The sequence below is a fragment of the Helianthus annuus genome, chromosome 2 (genome assembly GCF_002127325.2).
Source record: "Helianthus annuus cultivar XRQ/B chromosome 2, HanXRQr2.0-SUNRISE, whole genome shotgun sequence".
NCBI lineage: Eukaryota > Viridiplantae > Streptophyta > Magnoliopsida > Asterales > Asteraceae > Helianthus > Helianthus annuus.
Genome location: NC_035434.2, coordinates 163,883,800 through 163,906,769, shown reverse-complemented (window position 1 = coordinate 163,906,769; position 22,970 = coordinate 163,883,800). Strand labels below are relative to the sequence as shown.

General features: G+C 39.5%; 1 protein-coding gene across 1 annotated transcript; it reads left to right on the top strand.

The window, feature by feature from the left end:
• Window positions 1-634: 634 nt before the first annotated feature.
• Window positions 635-4,138, top strand: LOC110926420 (proteinaceous RNase P 2). Its single transcript, XM_022170189.2, has 6 exons — window positions 635-1,621; window positions 2,401-2,502; window positions 2,621-2,793; window positions 2,875-2,995; window positions 3,575-3,643; window positions 3,726-4,138. The coding sequence occupies exons 1-6, from the start codon at window positions 737-739 to the stop codon at window positions 3,978-3,980; spliced, it is 1,605 nt and encodes a 534-aa protein (XP_022025881.1). The 5' UTR covers window positions 635-736; the 3' UTR covers window positions 3,981-4,138.
• Window positions 4,139-22,970: the final 18,832 nt, after the last annotated feature.

The window sequence follows — 22,970 nt, the reverse complement described above, 5'->3', positions numbered from 1 at the left end:
AAGAAGGGTGGGTTGTTGGAGGTGGTGTTGGGTGGGCGATGGTGGTGGAAGGTGGTGGGAGGTGGGCGGTGATGGCGGGAGGTGGTGGGTTTCTAAGGTGGTGGTGGAAGGTAGCAGGTGATGGCAGTATGGTGCCTGGGAGAGGAGATAGAGAGAGAGAGAGAGAGAGAGAGAGAGAGAGAGAGAGAGAGAGAGAGAGAGAGAGAGAGAGAGAGAGAGAGAGAGAGAGAGAGAGAGAGAGAGAGAGAAGTGAAAGAGAGAGTTTTGAGTTTATATATGTTTTAATTTTTTGTTTTTTTAATTAAGATGTTTTTAGTTAAATGGATAAAATTACAAAAGTACCCTCATCTGTCTACTAAAATTAAAAAATACTCTGACTTAAATGAAAATTTTAACTAAGATAGGCTCAAAGGACATTACGTACAAGATTTTGAAACATTAGGGACATAACCTGTTAACTTTTGCGCCAAATGACGCCGCCTGCAAAAGAGTGTAAACGTAAAGTCGTAAAGAACAAAACTTGTAATTTAGTCTAATTAAAAAAAAAAAAACCGCAAGCAAGCTCCGCCTACTTTGTACCAAATGTGCACATTCACCAATACTTTAGGGACTACAATAATACTCTCATAAATCTCTAATCACCCCCAAAATCCCAAACCAAATTAGGGTTTTTCCGTATCATCACCATCACCACCATAACACCAAAAACCTGCAAATCAACAATCAACACTCAACAATGAAGAAAAACTCCACCAAAACTTCAACTCCGGCGACCAAATTCCACTCCGATTTCAGCACCTGCTCGAAAAACAAAGACTTCACCGGAGCAATCACTCTCTTCGATTACGCAATCTCACAAAACCTAAAACTCAACCTGCACCACTTAAACTGCTTCCTATACATATGCGCAAACTCAACCGAGTCATTCGGAGCTCTCGCAATCGAGAAAGGATTCCACATTTACAATTACATGATATCGAGTAAGATAAACCCTAACGAAGCTACTATAACCGCTGTATCTAGGTTAGCTGCTGCTAATAACGATGCGGATTATTCGTTTGAGTTAGTTAAGAGTTTAGGTAACTATAATGTGAAGCCTAGGTTAAGGACTTATGATGCCGCTTTGTTTTGTTATGTTAAGTTATTAGACGCCGAAAAGGCGTATGCGGTTGAGGATGATATGTTAACTTTAGGTTTGTGTTTGGAGGAACCGGAGATTAGCGCGTTGTTGAAGGTTAGTGTGGAGGTTGGTGATGCGGATAAGGTGTATGGTTATTTGCATAAGTTGAGGGCGGGTGTGCGGTGTGTTGGTGAAGAGACGGTGGCGGTTATTGAGCGGTGGTTTAGTGGGAGAGTGGGGGAGGGAGTGGGGTGTGGGGTGGGGGAGGGGGTTAAGGAGGTTATGGTGAAGAATGGGGGTGGGTGGCATGGGCTTGGGTGGTTGGGGAAGGGGAAGTGGGCGGTGCGGAGGACGAGTGTTGGTTTGGATGGTGGTTGTTGTGGATGTGGGGAGCGGTTGGCTTGTGTTGATATTGGGAAGGAGGATACGGAGAAGTTTGCGCAGTCGGTTGTTGCGTTGGCGGTTGAGAGGGAAAAACGGTCTAACTTCACTCAGTTTCAGGTAAACATTGGTTTTAAGCTGGTCTTTGATAGTTTGACGTAATTAGTCTTTGCTTGTTTAGTTGTTTTTAGTATCTAGGTAGAGTATTTGCTCTACATACTTAGCGGCGAATCCATGTTAGCATGCGAAACGAGATCAACGTGCATTTCATGCTAGACATGCTCCATTTCAGATATACAATTAGACATTGCACAACATATGTTTCTTGTTTACCTTTTTGTATTTGTTTCAGAGATTAAGCTAGTGATGAAATATTTTCACAGGATCTATGTAGTTAATATCGTGATTGGTGATATCGGTTATCGGTCCTCTGGTGAGATATTATCAGTCAGATTATCAGTATCGATATTATCAACGATATTGACCGATATATCGCTGATTTTCCCAATATCAGTATCTTTCTTCTTTGTTCTGCCATTCGTCTTTCTTCTTATTGCTGCTATTAGTGTTTTAAGTATTATTTGTTAAATGTTCGTGTTTTAAGTCTTGATCAGCTTTTACTTGCTACAATTGTTAGTGATTTGCAAGTTGCAAAAGGTTAATTTGTTAATGGTAGGAGAGTATACTGAACTGTTAGTGTTAAATTGCTATATATATAAATTTAGCGTAATATTAAAATTACCGATATCCCACTGCGATAACCGATATCTCAAACGTCGGTCCTTGACCGATATCCGATTTTTTACCGTATTAACTGCTTAGCACAAGATCTGGACTCTGGGAATCTTTTTTTCTTTATGTTGGTTATAATATGTAATGCAATACGTTTTTTCTTTTAGAATTGGCTGGATCAACATAACGATTTTGAAGCTATAGTGGACGCAGCAAATATCGGACTCTATCAGCAAAACTTTGCAGACGGTGGATTTAGCGTTCCTCAGGTTGTACATCTCCAATTGTTTTTTCAATGCTTTTTACGTTTAATGGTCTTTTAAAAAGTTTAGATGCCCCTTGTTCTAACACATTCGTTTTTGTTTTCTTGAAATTGCTATAAATCAGCTTGAAGCTGTTGTTAAGGAACTCTATAACAGAAGCAACAAATGGCCACTAGTTATTCTACATGAAAAACGACTACATACCCTTTTAGCTAATCCTTGTAATAGAGAGATACTTCAGGAGTGGATTGAAAATGGGATTCTATATGGAACACCAGTTGGTTCAAACGATGATTGGTAATGGTGATTTAGATACTAATTCGGTTTAAGATATGTTTTCTGATGTTTTAAAGTTGTATTTTTTGGTTCCTCGTTTAGGTATTGGCTTTACGCTTCTGTAAAACTCAAGTGCATGCTTGTGACTAATGATGAAATGCGAGATCACATTTTTGAACTTCTCGGGAGCAATTTCTTTCCCAGGTGGAAAGAAAGACATCAGGTACATATCATATTTGATCATGGTTCTCAATAGCGAAAGTAGCATTCACCATCGTGCGCTTCATAGCGTATCGTCCAATCCATATCTCGCAATCTGCTGATTATCGACTCCAAATTGTGATTATAGCGGGATTTCCGGTTTTTTTTCTTTTTTTTTTAATATACATAGCAGGATTTTAGGCTTTTTTTTTTCCTGCTCTAATATAACAACTTAATATAAATTGCGTATTTGGATGAAATATACGGCGTATTTTGATAAAATATATGTATAAAATATTTCTAAAATTTTCTTTTAGTGTATCGCTAAACATAAAATAGCGCCTGCTATTTCATCGCTATCGCTACATATCGTATAGGTAGGTTGTCGCTATCGTCCGCTATTGATAACTATGTATTTGATATTTTATTTTGTTTTAAGCGTTTGATTATGTGTGCGTTCGTTAACTTTGTCCTCTTTGGGCTTCTTCAATGGTAGTAGCACTTGAAAACATGCTTAAGATGCTTTGGTTGCCTATTGAAAGGCTTCAACAAGCACACATTTTGAAGGGCAAAATCGTCTTTTAACTTTCTCGTGATGCAGGTTCACTACGCATTTCCTAAAGGTCAACTTAAACTCGAGATGCCACCATCATACTCGATTGTCATTCAGGTATTTTGCGGCCCTACCAGCAGTTCACACAACACAGATGTAACATAACACGAATTTACGTAACAGTTTAATTATTTGTCAGGAATCGGAGAGAGGGGCGTGGCATGTACCTGTAACAGGTGAATACAAGGACGAGTCACAAAGAACGTGGCTTTGCGTTACCCGTCCCGAAACCTTTAACGCTTCCGACGAGTTTGCCAAGTCTGCAGAAGCTCGGGAATCTGGAAAGATGATTAACGGAAATGATTTAAATCCGTGTTCCAATTCTTTGAATAATTCTGAAACTATTTGTATAACGGGTAAAAGAAAGGAAAGATCGGAATCTCCAACCGAGTAGTATTTTCGTGAGATTCGCTTGCGAGAATCGACCACAATTTTTTTTTAGAAAGGTTGGATGTTTCAAAATTTTGGTGACAGTGAATACCCTTGCTGTTATTGTCTTAATAGGTTGTATAATTTAGAAATAGTATTTGAATATTTAAATTTGTTTTCATATTTCATGTTTACATGTTGGTTTTCATTTTTTAACGTTTATAGTATAGTCACAAAATTAGGTTCTATAGGGCAAAATTAGCTTATCTAGATAGATGGAAGCTTTGGTATGGTTATGACTTAGAGCATTCACATCCAATCCACTAAAAATATACATACATTCCACTAAAAAACAACTCCTGTATCAATATATTTTCACTAAAAACAAATATTTTTTCTCTCTCCAAATATACAGATGAACAGTAACATTTTCTCTCTCCTCCACTCACAACCACTTAAACCACTTTTTATAATTTAAAAACCCATCTCTCAAGATTTGGTGGATAGAATGTGAATGCTCTTATGACTTTGAGAATTTCCCTATGTATTGTTGGTTGGGCACTAGTTACACGTGTACAAAAATATCGGTTTTAGGACCAAAATCAGAAAAAAACTGAACTGACCGAATCTTATTTGAACTGCGAGAATAACTGACTAAGCCGTGCCATAAGGAAACTAAAAAAACCGGTTTCAAACCAAACCGAACCAGTTAAAAAAACAGTTTAAACCGGTTAAAAACCGTTTTTTGGGCCGAACCAGTTTTTAACTGAACCGAATCGATTAGTACCAGTTCGTTCCCACCACCTGCACAAACCAAGCGCATACATTGCCATCTGCAGACTGTTTGTTTTTCTGAAGACGTTTTATTAAAAAAAGTCTGCGCGAGCTCTTCTTGGTGTAAACTTGACCCCACCACTTCTAAGATTTTCTAAGGTCTGCAGAGGGTTAAACATCACCACCCACCACCGTCCATCACCACCACTGTCCACCACCCACCACCGTCCATCACCACCACCATCATCCACCACCACCACCCACCATCCATGTCCACCACCACCACCACCATCGTCCGTACACCAGTATCAGTTTATTTCAGAAGTCTACATACATTGTTCTTGTAGATTGTGTTGAATCAGTTCTGTTTATTCATGAAGGAAAACACGTGAACATACCTTTGATTGCATCAGTACAGGCCAGTAGAGAATCCAGATGTAGATGCAACAATAGTGTTTGACATAGTTGTCAGTTTGGTCTGGTTCCTCCTTAGGGTGCAATCTAATGATGGTGGCTAAGAAAACTGAAAAGGGTATCAGCTGTAGGAGAGGGAGGTCGAACATTATGATGTTATGGCTAATAGGGTGTCTGATTGTGTAACTGAGTAACCCCTTAACCTCTACATAATTCTCCTTATATAAGCACCCAAGAGGAAACCCTAATTAGTTAATAAGGGTAATTGGGCCCATCAACAATTACCAACTAATTATTTAATAGGATTGTTATATATTTTGATCCATATAATGTAAATGATTATAATGGCTACTAGATTAAACATAAAATAAATATATTTAATCTTACATTCTCCCACTTAGCCGAGTAATCATTTACTATGAGTATTAGATAAGCCTGATCAGGAGTTAACACTCATTTTAGCCTTAAACAAGTACTATAGCAGAAAAATACAGCCGTTGAATCATTATGCGACTCAGGACCCCCATTAATCATACTATAGCCTTAATTTAAAACCTAATCGTTATGATCAAAATACGCGTAAGCCCTTTGTTTGATTTGTAACTATATTTGTCTATATGCCATTATGCTAGCTTGACATATTCTTAGAGACATACAAAATCAAACTGATGAGGAAAATTAACTAATACTTAGTCATTCATAGTACGATATGCAATTGCGCACGACTATTAATTAATACCCGTCTATGAGCTCTCTTAATAAGACTTATGGGTAATAGCCCTTCAGTTATAGGATCCTTAAGCATATCATGAATGTATTCGATACAAAACTTAGTTTCCTCAATTCGTTCATAAACGAATAATTAATTGCGTATCGAAACTTAATGCAGCACCTCTTGAACTGTTACTGTTCAAGGAGTTATGGTAGCTGACTTTATCACACTAATTCTTCAAAACATTAATTATATGGAGTTAATAAACTTATGAGTCCACTGATAAATTTCCAACAACATTTAGTGACTATATTATGTCGTTATAACTTAGGTTGTTAATATCAGTGCATTATGACTCCTCCATGAAATAGGTTTTGTCTGCTGACATAAAGATATTCCGAAATTACATTTTATAATCTTTGAATATCACAAAGTTAGAGTAATAAACCGGTTTTAATTCTCACTTCTTCTTTAAATTGTAGTCTCTCGTTTCTTTTAAAGATATTGTGATACTCCATTAGATGCTACACATTAATCTAGACATATCTAGTGTGTTGCAATGTGAGTAATATCTAAACGAGTATAGACTTAAACTTACATAAGGCTTCTAATTAATGAAGCATAAGGAAATAATTTCATTTATCCTATTATCCTCTAAAACAGAGCAATATTGTTTGTTACATATGTAAGGACCCATTTAACGTTAAACTTATGGAACGGAACTAATGTCCCATTGGGTCTATCTCGGTATGTCATGATATCAATCACGTAAAAGATATCTCTGAGATCTATTATATCAAAGTTTGTGTTAACAATGCTTTGATTTATGTAACATATACTTGTCAAAAGAATATCATCTATATAGACAAGTTTATCTTAGTTGCTCTCACTCATTTTGAGGTAGGTTCATTAATCCACTTGATTTTTGATGAAAATAATTACGTTAGCTTTTCATCACATTATGATGTTTGCATTAACCCATACATGGATATTATTGGCTTACAAATAAAGTGTTCTTTAACCTTCAATTTGAAACTTTAGGTTGTTATCTAATGAACATGCAAATGTGTCAGCCATTTGTTAGGGAAAATCGTTTTAATGTTCATCTAATGTAGCTTAAAACTATTATAAGCTACTAGAACAGTGATGATCCTCAAAGAAATCTTTTGTTAGATATCTAATAAAGATTCTTTAATAATTTATCTCTTCCTGAGTACAACCTTTGACAACCAATCATGCCTCTTTGTGTCTTAACGCTTATATTAGGATTTGATTTATTTATGAACACTCTTAGGTAATTCAATCAAATCCCAAACGTTACACGAACACATAAAAACAGTTTTACTAGAAGACTGTTTTATTCCATTCAGATGATTGATTTACGCTAATGGCTTGATTTTAAGAGATATAAGATTATTAAACTTTTCCAAAATCCATTTCAACTTCAATTAGAGAGGTTATGTAATCATCAAAGTTAGTAGGCTTTTAAACCTAGATGACCTCCTGAGTTGATTATTGGGTTCATTAGAAGTTTCAGTTTTATGGATTAGCTCTTGGTTAGGTTGCTATCATATTCATTCTAAGTTTGTAAGGGTTGGTGCAGTATGTTATACAAGAGGTGTAATCGGAGTTAAAATTCGGAGTGAAATTTAATGACACTCTTCCCCCCCCTCTTGTATTCCTTGCAAATCATGATAAGGACTTTGACTGCTCCCACCGAGCTTAGAAATCTTTAGGAACTCAACATGTGTAGGGTTAATGTGTAGCGACCAACAAATTCTAATAGAGAAAACAAATTAATGACGTTAGTCGTTGTGATTTCTCTTGTTGAGGATTATGTTAGTTTAAGCAAGAAATCTAAATGTGCCCACAATTAAGCAACAATGAAACTTTTGTAAGAGTAGCATTAGATTTTAAGGAGGCAAGTTATGATAGAACAGTGTCGTGATGGAGCGGTGTCTTGTACAAGAGGTGTAAATTTAGGTAATGTGAAATTTTCACTCCCCCACCTCTTGCAACTATTGCAAGTTATTATTAAGACACTTAATGCTCCCACTGATCTTTAATATCTCTAGAATGCTACAAGAAAGTTTCAATGAGCTACGTGATGTGGGAACCTATCACATATATGTTAGACTTTATTTGATTTCTTTAATGTCCAGATGTCATAAGAAACTTAGGGACATATTTAATAGAAATCTTATAAAGTATATGTATGAATAAATTTCTTCTAAGACCATGGGCCATATGTGACAAAATTTAGATACAAGTTGATAGTCTGTTAAATGATAAATGAATTATGTCTGAATATTCCATTTGGAATAAGTTCCACGAATTTCAATGAATGACTTATGATGGACCCATGATTATTCCTTAAGCCAAGTCATATTTTAGGGCTTTAACGTCATGATTTAAAATCACTTAAAATGAGATTAGATTAAAAAAAATCATCCTCATTAACTACGTCATGATTTCTCATGAATTTTGGTTCTAATGGATGAAATTTATAAGTCTCATTTACCTTTTGTTAAAATTCTCATTAGCATGATGACAAAAGTTGTGAAAAAGTAAGGTATCACCTAGTTTCATCTTAGTAATGTTTCTATCCAGATGTTTAGAACTGTCACACCCCGGCTTTGCGGAAGCGTGGTTAATTTGGTGTGACTTCTTAATACCATAGCTTAACCATAACAAAGCTATATGAAATAAAACCATGCAAGATCATCCATTTAATTAAGTTTTAGAAACCAAATACACCAACATTGTCTTAACGGAAACACTTCCTAACGACATAAACATTGTTCAACAAACTCAAACATCAACATAACATAAACATAGTTTAAGGACTGTGACTTGTCCAGGAAAGAGTCACATCCCCTAAACCCGGATGACCTCGTAACTAGTGCAGCGGGAAAACGTGTCATACCGCGCCAGATCCTTTAATTCCCTGAAATACATGTAAGTTGAAAAATCAACAATAATGTTGAGCGAGTTCATGTGTAAGTGAGTAAATCAACATTTGTAAGTATAAAAATCCTGGTATGTAGCAAATAAGGGAATTGAGATCACCAATGGTTTGCAAGGCCATTGATATGTGTGAAGTGCAAGTAGGGAGACTCAAACCTAGCGGATTTATGCGTCGGGCACAAAGTCACCCCGAGGTCCGTTTCTAGTTTGGCCTGGGACTGGGCTCGCTACACCCAGATAGATCTACCGCTCCTGTCCCTCGGTCCTACCATGAGGATTAATGACCTCATGTTGCTCCTACCCACTCACATGATCTAAGTAGTAAACCTCCTTACGCTAACCATACCATGTATAAAGTACTTGTAATCATAGTAACATGTATTTCACCCCCGCAATTTGTAAAACTGAAAACAGTTAAGAGAAAAGGGGGACATGAACTCACAGCGGTGCGTCTCTACCAAGTATACCTCCAAATCAAGCAGCTGTGCGACGACCTACATGTACTAATTCTATTAGACGGACGGCCGTGCTTTAGCTTTATGGTTTAAGTTTTTGGGAAATAGTTAGACAACTATTTCGTGTTTATATTCAGTAGATACTTGGTAGTTATTCTCCTTCCCAAGGATGGGGGATTTAATACATGTGTGTTCGAAATATATTTTCAAGTCTCACTTAACATATATTTTATTTCTAACTCCAAAATATAAATATTTTTCTCAAAAATATTATATTTTTATTTCACATAATTTTCCCAAAATAATACCTTGACAAAAATACGCGTTCATAAATATTTCTTTAAATGCGTAAGTTACGTTTTAACGATCGAGTGGTAATAATAATTACCGGTGTAACTTATATATTTATCGTGAAAGTGTTCCTATTATTTTGGATTCGTTAACGTTCGATAATATTATATTTTACCCTAAAAATAAGATTTATGTATCTTCACAAATAATTGACAAGTAACGTTGTGAAAAATATATTTACTAAATATATATTTATCACGTTTAATTTTGTGAAAATCCCACCTCCGATATTTTGTAAATAAAGTCGTGGCGAAACTTATGTTTTGAAAACATGTCGAAAAAGTATTTCTAACACTTATAGTGAAAATATTTCTAAGTGTTAGGTTTTTGGAAAAATTTCGCCAGAGTTTCCTCTGTAACTGGAGGTGGCCACGCTTTCAAGCGTCTCATTTTCTTTTATAAATCAACCCAACAATTTCCTTATTCAACCAAAACAACGTCCAAAACAACAACTAGAAAATAAATATGTAAATTGCATAATTTACATGAACTTGTGATTTACTCAAAAATATGAAGTAAATCCCATCACATTTAGTGGATCTTTATATAAAGCAATCCGATTTTGTAAAAACCTCGTTTTTAGAGAAGTTCCGTCTTTACATCTTCTTGTAAATTTTACAAAAATAGTTATTTTGTCGAAACTTTGTGCTACACAAGTGTTCACACACTTGTGTGTTCTAAAAATCATTCTTGTTAATGTAAGATCCGTCTTTAGAAAACATGATTTCTTTGATACTTGGTTCTTTGAAAATACCGCTTGTAGATCCATAGATCTACTAGTTTTAATCACTATTTCACAAGCAAAATCGTTTTTACACAAGTTCATGATTTGTGTGTGGTAGAGTTTCATCCTTTAACCCTTGTTACTTCCATAACAACCTTATGTCATGATCCAAGATCATGACCAATCCGGGTTAAACGATGATCCGAGCTACCACAACATAGATCGGGCCTAAATAACTACACAAATCAAATACTACAAGATTTACACAACAAACAAGCTTTTAACCATCACTTTTAGTGTTTTTAGTAGACTTTCATGTTTCAACTTGCATGTTTACGAGTTTTAACCGTTACAAATCATTTTAACCACTTCAAAATAGTTCGAGAAGGTGATTATAGCAACTTACTACTAGCTCGAGGCTAGGGAAGAATCTAGACGCAAAATGAGAGGATAAAAGCAACGAGAAGAGGTCCTTTGAGTTCCGAATGCACCAAGCCTTCTTATCCGTGATCCTTGACGCTTGAATGGACTTGGAATGTGAAGATCAAAGCTCGAAAATATGATGGATTGTATAGGGGTGTTCGGCCGAAGGCTTTGAGAGAGAGAGAGAGAGGGAGTGTTGTTGTGGAGAGTTGTGAATGTTATGTTGTGCCATTTCATGTTCTTATAGACAATTAGGGTGATTAATATCCAAGAGTCCATATGTCTACTAGATATGGAACAATTTAGATTAAAATAATCAAAATGGTACATGTGGGTCACATTGTGACCGAAATCGGCCAAAGGGGGGGGGGGTAGCTAGTTCATTTCTAACCAATTAGTTAGACAATAGTTAGGTTAATCTAGGTTAGTTAAGTGATTAACCCGGTTAGTAGTGCGTTGTGCTTTATGGCGGGTGTTAGGGTATTCAGGGACCCTAACTGGCTCAGAAAAAGACAAATAATGTTATTAACAATATTTTCATGTTCCAGGTATAGTCCGGTTGTTCGGTTGGATAGTAATCCGTTAAAGCGTTAAACAAAGCTTTAAAGTGTCGTTAATACCATTTCTAGTGTCACAACTTATTCCCGACACTTAGGAAAGTGTCTAGTAATATTTTTCTCATGTTTTGGCACTTTATTAGTTAGCTAAAAGCTGAACTGTTTATTAAAGTGCTGAGTTTTGTGCTTAGTGTACGTTTTAGGCACATCCAGTCATTGTAACTTATTCCTAGAGACGCAGTTCTACAACCCTTGTATCCCTACACTCACTATTGGTGTAGTAAAATATTTCTGGCTCATACAGGCCTTAGAGGCAATATCTGCCTGATGCTGGCTTTATCAGCATGTTCAATAGCTTATCCGTTCATTGTGCTACTGTGCTTTTGTGCATCATGTTTGTCACTAAGGTTCAGCATGTAAATAATGTAGTGACGGTAAATAGAGTATGATGCAAGTATGTACAAGTATCAGAAATCAAGTAGCAGTTTGTCCACAATTTCAGGTAAGCACAGTAATTAAGCAGTAATTAATCATTAATTAAGTCGTACGGATACCTGGTTTAGTGAGGGTTGTCACATTCTCCCCCCGTTAGAAAAATTTCGTCCCGAAATTTTAAGTTATGCTTCTAGTTGCAGGGTTCTTGGGAAATAAGTGGGGGTATTTCTCTTTCATCCAGTCCTCACGCTCCCAGGTGTATTCAGGACCATGTCTGGCATTCCAACGAACCTTGATGAGCTTGACACTGCTCCGGCGGGTCTTGTTCACTTTCCAATCCGTAACCTCAACGGGTTCTTCAACGAAGTGGAGCGTGTCGTCAACATGAATTTCGTCGGTAGGAATGACAACGGTATCTTGCGTCGGACTCTTCCTCAAGTTGGATACATGAAATGTATCGTGAACTCCATTCAGTTCAGCAGGTAAGTCCAGCTTGTATGCTACGAGCCCAATTCTTTCCAAAATTCTGAACGGACCAATATACCGCGGATTCAACTTCCCACGCTTCCCGAAGCGTGACACACCCTTCCAGGGTGATACCTTCAACAAAACCATATCACCTACCTAAAACTCTAGAGGTTTCCTTTTTCGATCCGCGTAGGATTTCTGACGGTCACGAGCCGCACTGATGCGATCTCGGATTTGCGCAATCTTATCTGTGGTTTCCTGGACCACATCAGGACCAACCAACTGTCTGTCACCTGCGTCAGACCAACAAAGCGGTGACCTGCACTTGCGCCCATATAAAGCTTCGAATGGCGCGGCACCAATACTGGTGTGGTAGCTGTTGTTGTATGAAAATTCAACCAAAGGCAAATGCTTATCCCAGCTACCGCCCAAATCCATAACACACGCTCTCAGCATGTCTTCCAAAGTCTGTATCGTCCGTTCGCTTTGACCGTCGGTCTGTGGGTGAAATGCGGTGCTCATATTCAATTGCGAGCCAAAAGCTTCTTGGAAGGATTGCCAAATCCTTGATACGAACCTTCCGTCTCTGTCGGAAATGATCGAGAGAGGTACTCCATGGCGCGTAACGATCTCTCTCATGTAAATTTCGGCCAACTTGCTCGTATTATCCTTCTCTCTGATATGTAAGAAGTGCGCTGACTTCGTTAATCGATCCACTATTACCCAAATAGTGTCATGGCCTTTTGGCGTTCTTGGCAACTTTGTAATAAAATCCATGGAAATTTGTTCCCATTTCCACTTGGGAATTTATGGTTGTTGCAGAAGTCCTGAAGGCTTCTGGTATTCCGCTTTAACCTTAGCGCATGTTAAACATTTGCTCACATAAACAGCAACATCGCCTTTCATCCTAGGCCACCAATAATAATCTTTAAGGTCCTGGTACATCTTATCCGCTCCTGGGTGGATAGAGTACCGCGATTTGTGAGCTTCATCAAAGATAACTTTCCTTAAACCTCCAAACAAAGGAACCCAAATCCTTTTCTCAAAACATAACGTTCCTTCCTCGTTTGGTACCAATAACTTCTCCATCCCACGGAGATATCTTCTTCAAGGTTTCTTTCCTTGAGAGCTTCTTTCTGCGCGGCTCGAATGCGCAAGGAAAGATCGGTTTGGATAATCATCTCTAAAGCCCTAACCCTTATGGGCTTGATCCTCTCCTTTTGACTTAGGGCATCGGCGACCACATTCGCCTTCCCTGGATGATACTTTATCTCGCAGTCGTAATCATTTAACAACTCAACCCATCGTCTTTGTCTCATATTCACCTCCTTCTGGTTGAATATGTGCTGTAGGCTCTTGTGATCTGTAAAGATTGTGCACTTTGTACCATAAAGGTAGTGTCTCCAGATCTTTAGTGCAAAAACCACTGCGCCGAATTCCAAATCATGTGTGGTATAATTATTTTCGTGCACTTTCAATTGACGCGATGCGTACGCAATAACCTTTTGGTGTTGCATCAACACACAACCCAATCCTTGACGCGAAGCGTCGCAGTATACCACAAAATCATCTGTACCTTCCGGTAGTGCTAAGATTGGCGCATTGCAGAGCTTATCTTTCAATATCTGGAATGCTTCTTCCTGTTTGATTCCCCAATCAAACTTCTTATCTTTCTGAGTGAGGAGCGTCAATGGTTGAGCGATTTTTGAAAAATCCTCAATGAATCTCCGATAATAGCCAGCCAAACCCAAGAATTGTCGAATCTCGGTTGGCGTCTTTGGCGTTTCCCAATTCTTAATCGCTTCGATCTTGGTTGGATCCACGTGGATTCCATCTCTATTTACCACGTGCCCAAGGAATTGCACTTCTCGCAGCCAAAACTCGCACTTAGAGAACTTGGCGTACAACTGTTCTTTCTTTAGCAGCTCCAGAATGGCTCTTAAATGTTGTTCGTGCTCAGTCTTCGTCTTTGAATAAATCAAGATATCATCGATGAACACAATCACGAACTTATCTAAGTAGGGCTTGCAAACTCTGTTCATCAAATCCATGAACACTGCAGGTGCGTTTGTTAACCCAAACGGCATAACTAGGAACTCGTAGTGTCCATATTGAGTTCTGAAGGCTGTCTTTGGGATACTCTCCTCCTGTATCCTTAACTGATGGTATCCAGATCGAAGATCGATCTTTGAATAAAAGCTTGAGCCTTGCAGTTGGTTAAACAGATCATCAATCCTTGGCAGAGGGTATCTATTCTTGATCGTCAGCTTGTTCAACTCCCGGTAGTCAATACACATTCGAAAACTACCGTCCTTCTTCTTGACAAACAAAACTGGAGCTCCCCAAGGCAAGAAGCTTGGTCGGATAAATCCCTTGTCTAACAATTCTTGAAGTTGTGTCGACAGTTCCTGCATCTCAGACGGAACAAGTCTATAGGGTGCCTTAGCCACAGGTGCGGCGCCTGGGACTAAGTTGATGTGAAACTCTACTTGCCTCTGAGGCGGCAGTCCAGGCAAGTCTTCTGGGAAGACTTCTGGATATTCCCTCACGACAGGGATGTCTTCGATCTTTGGTTCTGCAGCTTTCTTATCCACAATGTGTGTCAGGAAGGCAGCACATCCCTTCTGCAAACACTTTCGCGCTTTCAGGCAGTTGATAATTCTTAACGGCGTATCACGCTTCTCTCCGTGAACCACAATTGTATCACCATCTTCGGTTGGGATACGAACTACCTTTTCATGACAAACTATCTCAGCCTTGTTGCCTGATAACCAATCCATTCCTACTACCACGTCGAAGCTTCCCAACTGGACTGGTAGTAAATCCAGAGCAAACTCACGCTCTCCCAATTCGATCACACAACCTCTGATAACTTCATTGGCTTCTACTAACTTTCCATTAGCCGATTCGATCGAGTACGAAATATCTAATTTACTAGCGGCTAAACCAAGCATATTCTTAAACTCTAATGATACGAAGCTATAATCAGCGCCAGTATCAAATAAAATGGATGCATAGCGTTGGTTTACAAGGAACGTACCAGTAACGACATTGGGATCCTGGCGCGCTTCCCTTGCTTCTATGTTGAGAACCCTTCCACGGGCTTGGTTCAACTCGGGGCAATTCCTCTTGTAGTGCCCAAGATCACCACAGTTGAAGCATCCGGGTCTCTGCCCGTTTCCACCAGCTTGATTATTCCTTTGATTACGATTCACAGCGCCCGCTTGATTAGCATTGTTGACTCTATTCCCATTACCTCCATTGTCTCTTTGTGGGCGATTTCCATTCCCGCCCCGATTATTATTTCTGTTTCCGAATCCTCTCTGACCTCCCTGGCCAACAGTGGCCCAACAAGAATCCTTCAAGTGGCCAGGTTTTCCACATGCTTCGCATACTTTCACAGAACAATGGCCAGAATGGTGTCGTTGGCAGGTATTACACTTGGGCTGGGTGCCCATGTATCCTTTCCCTTTCTTTCCACTACCAGCTGTAACTTGAGCTGGCGTGCTTGTTTCTCCTTTCTTAACCACCCCGCTGGTGCCTTGCTTGAAGTTTGAGAACTTCGGCTTGTTACCTCCTGATGACTCGACGTGAGTCTCTTTCTTCTTAGGCTCAGAATCATCGAACTTGTTCAGCCGAATAGCTTCCTCAGTGAGAGCCACGCTCAGATCAATCGCCTCAGTAATTGTCGCAGGCTTGGAGGAGGTCACCATGCTTATGATTTGAGGAGCTAATCCCCAAATGAAACGTTCAATCCGCTTGAACTCTGGAGTGACCATGTAGGGTACCACATGTGACAGGTCGTGGAACCTCTGAACGTATTCTGCGATCTTTGGACCTTCCATCTTTAAATGCCAGAATTCAGTTTCCAATCGTTGGATTTCCGTGCGGGAACAGTACTTTTTGCGCATAAGTTCCTTCAGTTCGGTCCAGGTTAGCGCGTAGGCAACAACTTCTCCCAGAGTCTGCACTTGCAGATTCCACCAAGATAGGGCTCCATCCAAGAATAGCCCAGAGATATAGGTGACCTGCTGGTCTAGTGCACATTTGCTCATGCGAAGTACAGATTCAGTTTTCTCAGCCCAACGGACAAAGGCGACAGCACCTCCTGTGCCATCAAAGTTGACAGGCTTGCAGTCTAGAAACTGCTTGTAGGTGCACCCTGCACGTACAGTATAACATGTGAACGGCATTAGCATCTTTGCTATAGATATCCAATTAGGTCATGGTATGTCTAAATGACTCAGTATTACCATGAGGTGGGTTGTTGTGGCCAGTGTTGCCAGAGTTGCTTCCACTAGTCCCTCCTTGAGAGGCGGCGTATTGTGCGATGGCAGCAGCGATGATTTGCTGGAGTTCCGCCTGATTAGTAGGCATTTGCGGTTGTTGACGTCTCGGCGGCATCTTCTAAAAGATGTGTTCACGTTGGTCAGGCCATAATAAAGCGTACGTATATAATGATAGTAATAGTACATAACATCTCATGTTACAAATAGACCAATCACATAACATCCCATGTTATAAAACATAAATAATCAATCAATCATCATATATGATGAGAATACTGCGATTGCCATATATCGAGACCACATAGTAAAGTGTACAGGTACATAATAGTGTCATACATCATCATCGACTAAGGGCTATATCACCCCAGTCCAAAACTATATCAAATCAGTGTCAATACATCCATATACATGACAACAAAAGTCAGAATCAGAATGTGTTCTCCAAAAATGCTGTGCGGTCAAAGCAATCGCCGTTTTCTCACCAACGTCTACTCGAACGGTACTGAAGAGCTCTACACTGATGGCGGTGGAGGAGGGGGAAAATGGGTGTAGAACAAGCGACGCAAATGGAGCCAGTCCTCCTCCATGGCTCTCTGGGTACGCAAGAAAGAAGCAACCTGCTGCTCTAATGCAAAGAGGCGTGCAACATAGTCTGGTGGCAGTGGTCGAGAGGGCTGCAAAGGAAAGTGGGTCTGACCCTGGCACTGACACGGCGGCTGAGCTCTCTCGAGCTCCTGAATGCGCTGTGTGTGTGCCTCGTGCTGGGCGACAAAAGACATCAAAACATCCTCAACGGAGTACCCCATGTGGAAAGGATGGTAGGGGTCGGTCGGTGGCATAACAGGTGGTGACGACCAAAGGAATGGCTCACTGGTGGGATCAAAAGGTGCCATATGAAATGGAGAAACAGGGGAAAAAGTAGCAGAAGACGGTGGTATAGCAGGGATAGATACAGGTATATGTCCAAAAGGGTGAGCCGAAGAACCCCCTCCAGGTCGCGCTGGAGGTGTAAACTGAGGAAATGAAAAGGAGGTATCGACGCGACGGGTATCAGTGAGCTGAGGGGGAATAGGTGGAACCCCATCATCAGCAGGAATCCACCCGTGCTGTGCGTGCTCATCTCGTGGATCCACGTGGGTCGCGAATAGTGCATGCTTGGGCTCCAGTGGAACGGGATCAGGTGGGGGAGCAACAAGAGGGTCAACAGGTGCATCAGCAATAAGTGGGGGATCAACATGATCAGTAGCAATGACATGATCGCCCTCCAACAACGGAGCATCCACAGGGTGATCATCAATAGGTGGGTCAGCAATGACAGGCTCAATAATGGGTGCGCCAGCATGAACTGGGTCATGCTCAAACGCAGGGTCTAGAGCGGCTACCTGCTCAGGGGCCATGGCAGGCTCGGGATCATCAAAGGCCATCTCAAAATCAAACTCAGGGTCGATGGGGTCAACTGGGTCTACTGGGTCGACTGGATCCTCCATAAGCTGATCCATAGGTATAAACTCTATATCCTGATCTGGGTCGAATCCTGGGGGAAAGACAGGATCGGAATCCTCCACATCATCATGGTCGAAGGCAAAGCTAGGAACAGGGGCAACAGAAGATGCTCTATCTGGGTCTGAACTGTGAGAGAAGTGATGCGCACTCTGAGTGTGTGAAGGTGCGGAGGCCACAGACTCGAAAGAGTCTGGGACCGGAGAGTGAGCAGGTGACTCCTCAGCGGGAGCATCTGCGATCATCAAGAGATCACCAGCAGCAAGAAGGGCCTCGCCCTGAGCCTCATCCTCTATGGGCTCATCATCATACAGATCGATGTCGCCATCATCGTCGGCGTCGAGAAGCAAATCGTAAGCAGGATAAACAACTAAGGGTATGGGAGCAGGGATCTCCACTAACGGTAGGTCCCCGGCCAAAGGGCCATCAGCGAGCTCATCAGCACCATCAGGTAAAGCAAAGGGCTGAAAGTCGTCCTCGTCAGTGCTAGTAACGTCGGATGTGTGAACCTCGCGCTCTGAAGACTCTAAGTCGTCTGATACTATAGGTCTAGGGCCTGTGGTGTCTGAGTCACCAGTGCCGGTCGAGTCCATGTGTCTGTAACATAAACACAAATATGCACAAATAATCAGTCATACAATCAGGTAAACACATTAGTCACCAAGTAAGCAATCAAATAATTCTCCTAGTCCCACTAGCCTCCCAGTCTCCTAGACTGATTCTCCTAGTCCCACTAACCAAATTCTCCCAGCCTCTAAGACTGCTCTATCATCTACCTCGATCTCTTAGATCGAGCCTCGGCCTCCAAGACCGAGCCTCAGCCTCCAAGACTGAGCCTGCTCTTCCTAGTCTCACTAGCCATCTACCTCGATCTCTTAGATCGAGCCTCGGCCTCCAAGACCGAGCCTCATCCTCCAAGACTGAGCCTGCTCTTCCTAGTCTCACTAGCCATCTACCTCGATCTCTTAGATCGAGCCTCGGCCTCCAAGACCGAGCCTCAGCCTCCAAGACTGAGCCTAAAAAAATAATAAATAAAATGTGCTCAACATTTGTTTGTAAAAAAAACGTTTTGGATCTGGACTTAAGTGGTATGTAGTAAAAATGTTTTCGTGAGAGCCCTAGTGATCATAGTCTAGACTCGAGAAGGAATCCTAGTTCGCTATGATCAGAGCTCTGATACCAAGCTGTCACACCCTGGCTTTGCGGAAGCGTGGTTAATTTGGTGTGACTTCTTAATACCATAGCTTAACCATAACAAAGCTATATGAAATAAAACCATGCAAGATCATCCATTTAATTAAGTTTTAGAAACCAAATACACCAACATTGTCTTAACGGAAACACTTCCTAACGACATAAACATTGTTCAACAAACTCAAACATCAACATAACATAAACATAGTTTAAGGACTGTGACTTGTCCAGGAAAGAGTCACATCCCCTAAACCCGGATGACCTCGTAACTAGTGCAGCGGGAAAACGTGTCATACCGCGCCAGATCCTTTAATTCCCTGAAATACATGTAAGTTGAAAAATCAACAATAATGTTGAGCGAGTTCATGTGTAAGTGAGTAAATAAACATTTGTAAGTATAAAAATCCTGGTATGTAGCAAATAAGGGAATTGAGATCACCAATGGTTTGCAAGGCCATTGATATGTGTGAAGTGCAAGTAGGGAGACTCAAACCTAGCGGATTTATGCGTCGGGCACAAAGTCACCCCGAGGTCCGTTTCTAGTTTGGCCTGGGGCTGGGCTCGCTACACCCAGATAGATCTACCGCTCCTGTCCCTCGGTCCTACCATGAGGATTAATGACCTCATGTTGCTCCTACCCACTCACATGATCTAAGTAGTAAACCTCCTTACGCTAACCATACCATGTATAAAGTACTTGTAATCATAGTAACATGTATTTCACCCCCGCAATTTGTAAAACTGAAAACAGTTAAGAGAAAAGGGGGACATGAACTCACAGCGGTGCGTCTCTACCAAGTATACCTCCAAATCAAGCAGCTGTGCGACGACCTACATGTACTAATTCTATTAGACGGACGGCCGTGCTTTAGCTTTATGGTTTAAGTTTTTGGGAAATAGTTAGACAACTATTTCTTGTTTATATTCAGTAGATACTTGGTAGTTATTCTCCTTCCCAAGGATGGGGGATTTAATACATGTGTGTTCGAAATATATTTTCAAGTCTCACTTAACATATTTTTTATTTCTAACTCCAAAATATAAATATTTTTCTCAAAAATATTATATTTTTATTTCACATAATTTTCCCAAAATAATACCTTGACAAAAATACGCGTTCATAAATATTTCTTTAAATGCGTAAGTTACGTTTTAACGATCGAGTGGTAATAATAATTACCGGTGTAACTTATATATTTATCGTGAAAGTGTTCGTATTATTTTGGATTCGTTAACGTTCGATAATATTATATTTTACCCTAAAAATAATATTTATGTATCTTCACAAATAATTGACAAGTAACGTTGTGAAAAATATATTTACTAAATATATATTTATCCCGTTTAATTTTGTGAAAATCCCACCTCCGATATTTTGTAAATAAAGTCGTGGCGAAACTTATGTTTTGAAAACATGTCGAAAAAGTATTTCTAACACTTATAGTGAAAATATTTCTAAGTGTTAGGTTTTTGGAAAAATTTCGCCAGAGTTTCCTCTGTAACTGGAGGTGGCCACGCTTTCAAGCGTATCATTTTCTTTTATAAATCAACCCAACAATTTCCTTATTCAACCAAAACAACGTCCAAAACAACAACTAGAAAATAAATATGTAAATTGCATAATTTACATGAACTTGTGATTTACTCAAAAATATGAAGTAAATCCCATCACATTTAGTGGATCTTTATATAAAGCAATCCGATTTTGTAAAAACCTCGTTTTTAGAGAAGTTCCGTCTTTACATCTTCTTGTAAATTTTACAAAAATAGTTATTTTGTCGAAACTTTGTGCTACACAAGTGTTCACACACTTGTGTGTTCTAAAAATCATTATTGTTAATGTAAGATCTGTCTTTAGAAAACATGATTTCTTTGATACTTGGTTCTTTGAAAATACCGCTTGTAGATCCGTAGATCTACTAGTTTTAATCACTATTTCACAAGCAAAATCGTTTTTACACAAGTTCATGATTTGTGTGTGGTAGAGTTTCATCCTTTAACCCTTGTTACTTCCATAACAACCTTATGTCATGATCCAAGATCATGACCAATCCGGGTTAAACGATGATCCGAGCTACCACAACATAGATCGGGCCTAAATAACTACACAAATCAAATACTACAAGATTTACACAACAAACAAGCTTTTAACCATCACTTTTAGTGTTTTTAGTAGACTTTCATGTTTCAACTTGCATGTTTACGAGTTTTAACCATTACAAATCATTTTAACCACTTCAAAATAGTTCGAGAAGGTGATTATAGCAACTTACTACTAGCTCGAGGCTAGGGAAGAATCTAGACGTAAAATGAGAGGATAAAAGCAACGAGAAGAGGTCCTTTGAGTTCCGAATGCACCAAGCCTTCTTATCCGTGATCCTTGACGCTTGAATGGACTTGGAATGTGAAGATCAAAGCTCGAAAATATGATGGATTGTATAGGAGTGTTCGGCCGAAGCCTTTGAGAGAGAGAGGGAGTGTTGTTGTGGAGAGTTGTGAATGTTATGTTGTGCCATTTCATGTTCTTATAGACAATTATGGTGATTAATATCCAAGAGTCCATATGTCTACTAAATATGGAACAATTTAGATTAAAATAATCAAAATGGTACATGTGGGTCACATTGTGACCGAAATCGGCCAAAGGGGGGGGGGTAGCTAGTTCATTTCTAACCAATTAGTTAGATAATAGTTAGGTTAATCTAGGTTAGTTAAGTGATTAACCCGGTTAGTAGTGCGTTGTGCTTTATGGCGGGTGTTAGGGTATTCAGGGACCCTAACTGGCTCAGAAAAAGATAAATAATGTTATTAACAATATTTTCATGTTCCGGGTATAGTCCGGTTGTTCGGTTGGATAGTAATCCGTTAAAGCGTTAAACAAAGCTTTAAAGTGTCGTTAATACCATTTCTAGTGACACAACTTATTCCCGACACTTTGGAAAGTGTCTAGTAATATTTTTCTCATGTTTTGGCACTTTATTAGTTAGCTAAAAGCTGAATTGTTTATTAAAGTGCTGAGTTTTGTGCTTAGTGTACGTTTTAGGCACATCCAGTCATTGTAACTTATTCCTAGAGACGCAGTTCTACAACCCTTGTATCCCTACACTCACTATTGGTGTAGTAAAATATTTCTGGCTCATACAGGCCTTAGAGGCAATATCTGCCTGATGCTGGCTTTATCAGCATGTTCAATAAGTTATCCGTTCATTGTGCTACTGTGCTTTTGTGCATTATGTTTGTCACTAAGGTTCAGCATGTAAATAATGTAGTGACGGTAAATAGAGTATGATGCAAGTATGTACAAGTATCAGAAATCAAGTAGCAGTTTGTCCACAATTTCAGGTAAGCACAGTAATTAAGCAGTAATTAATCATTAATTAAGTCGTACGGATACCTGGTTTAGTGAGGGTTGTCACAAGAACAAATAAGAGGAGAGTTTAAGATAAGTGTGACTTTATGTTGACTATGCAAACCTCACAACCTTCATAACATTACTTAATTATGATACTATATTCTGATGAATCTTCAGAATATGTAAGGTATCGAAAAGCGTTGTTGGAAGACTGTTCATTATGGTTCTTGTAGTCTTAACATTTAATTTTGTCACTAACTCTCATGTTAGTTATTTGTCGAGTTCTGGTAAGGAAACGTATGGAACTAGAGTCAACTAATCATGTGTTAATTGGAATATTAAAATTATCAGACTTAAATATCATTAGTAAGTTACTATCTAATTAATTTATCCAACTGTT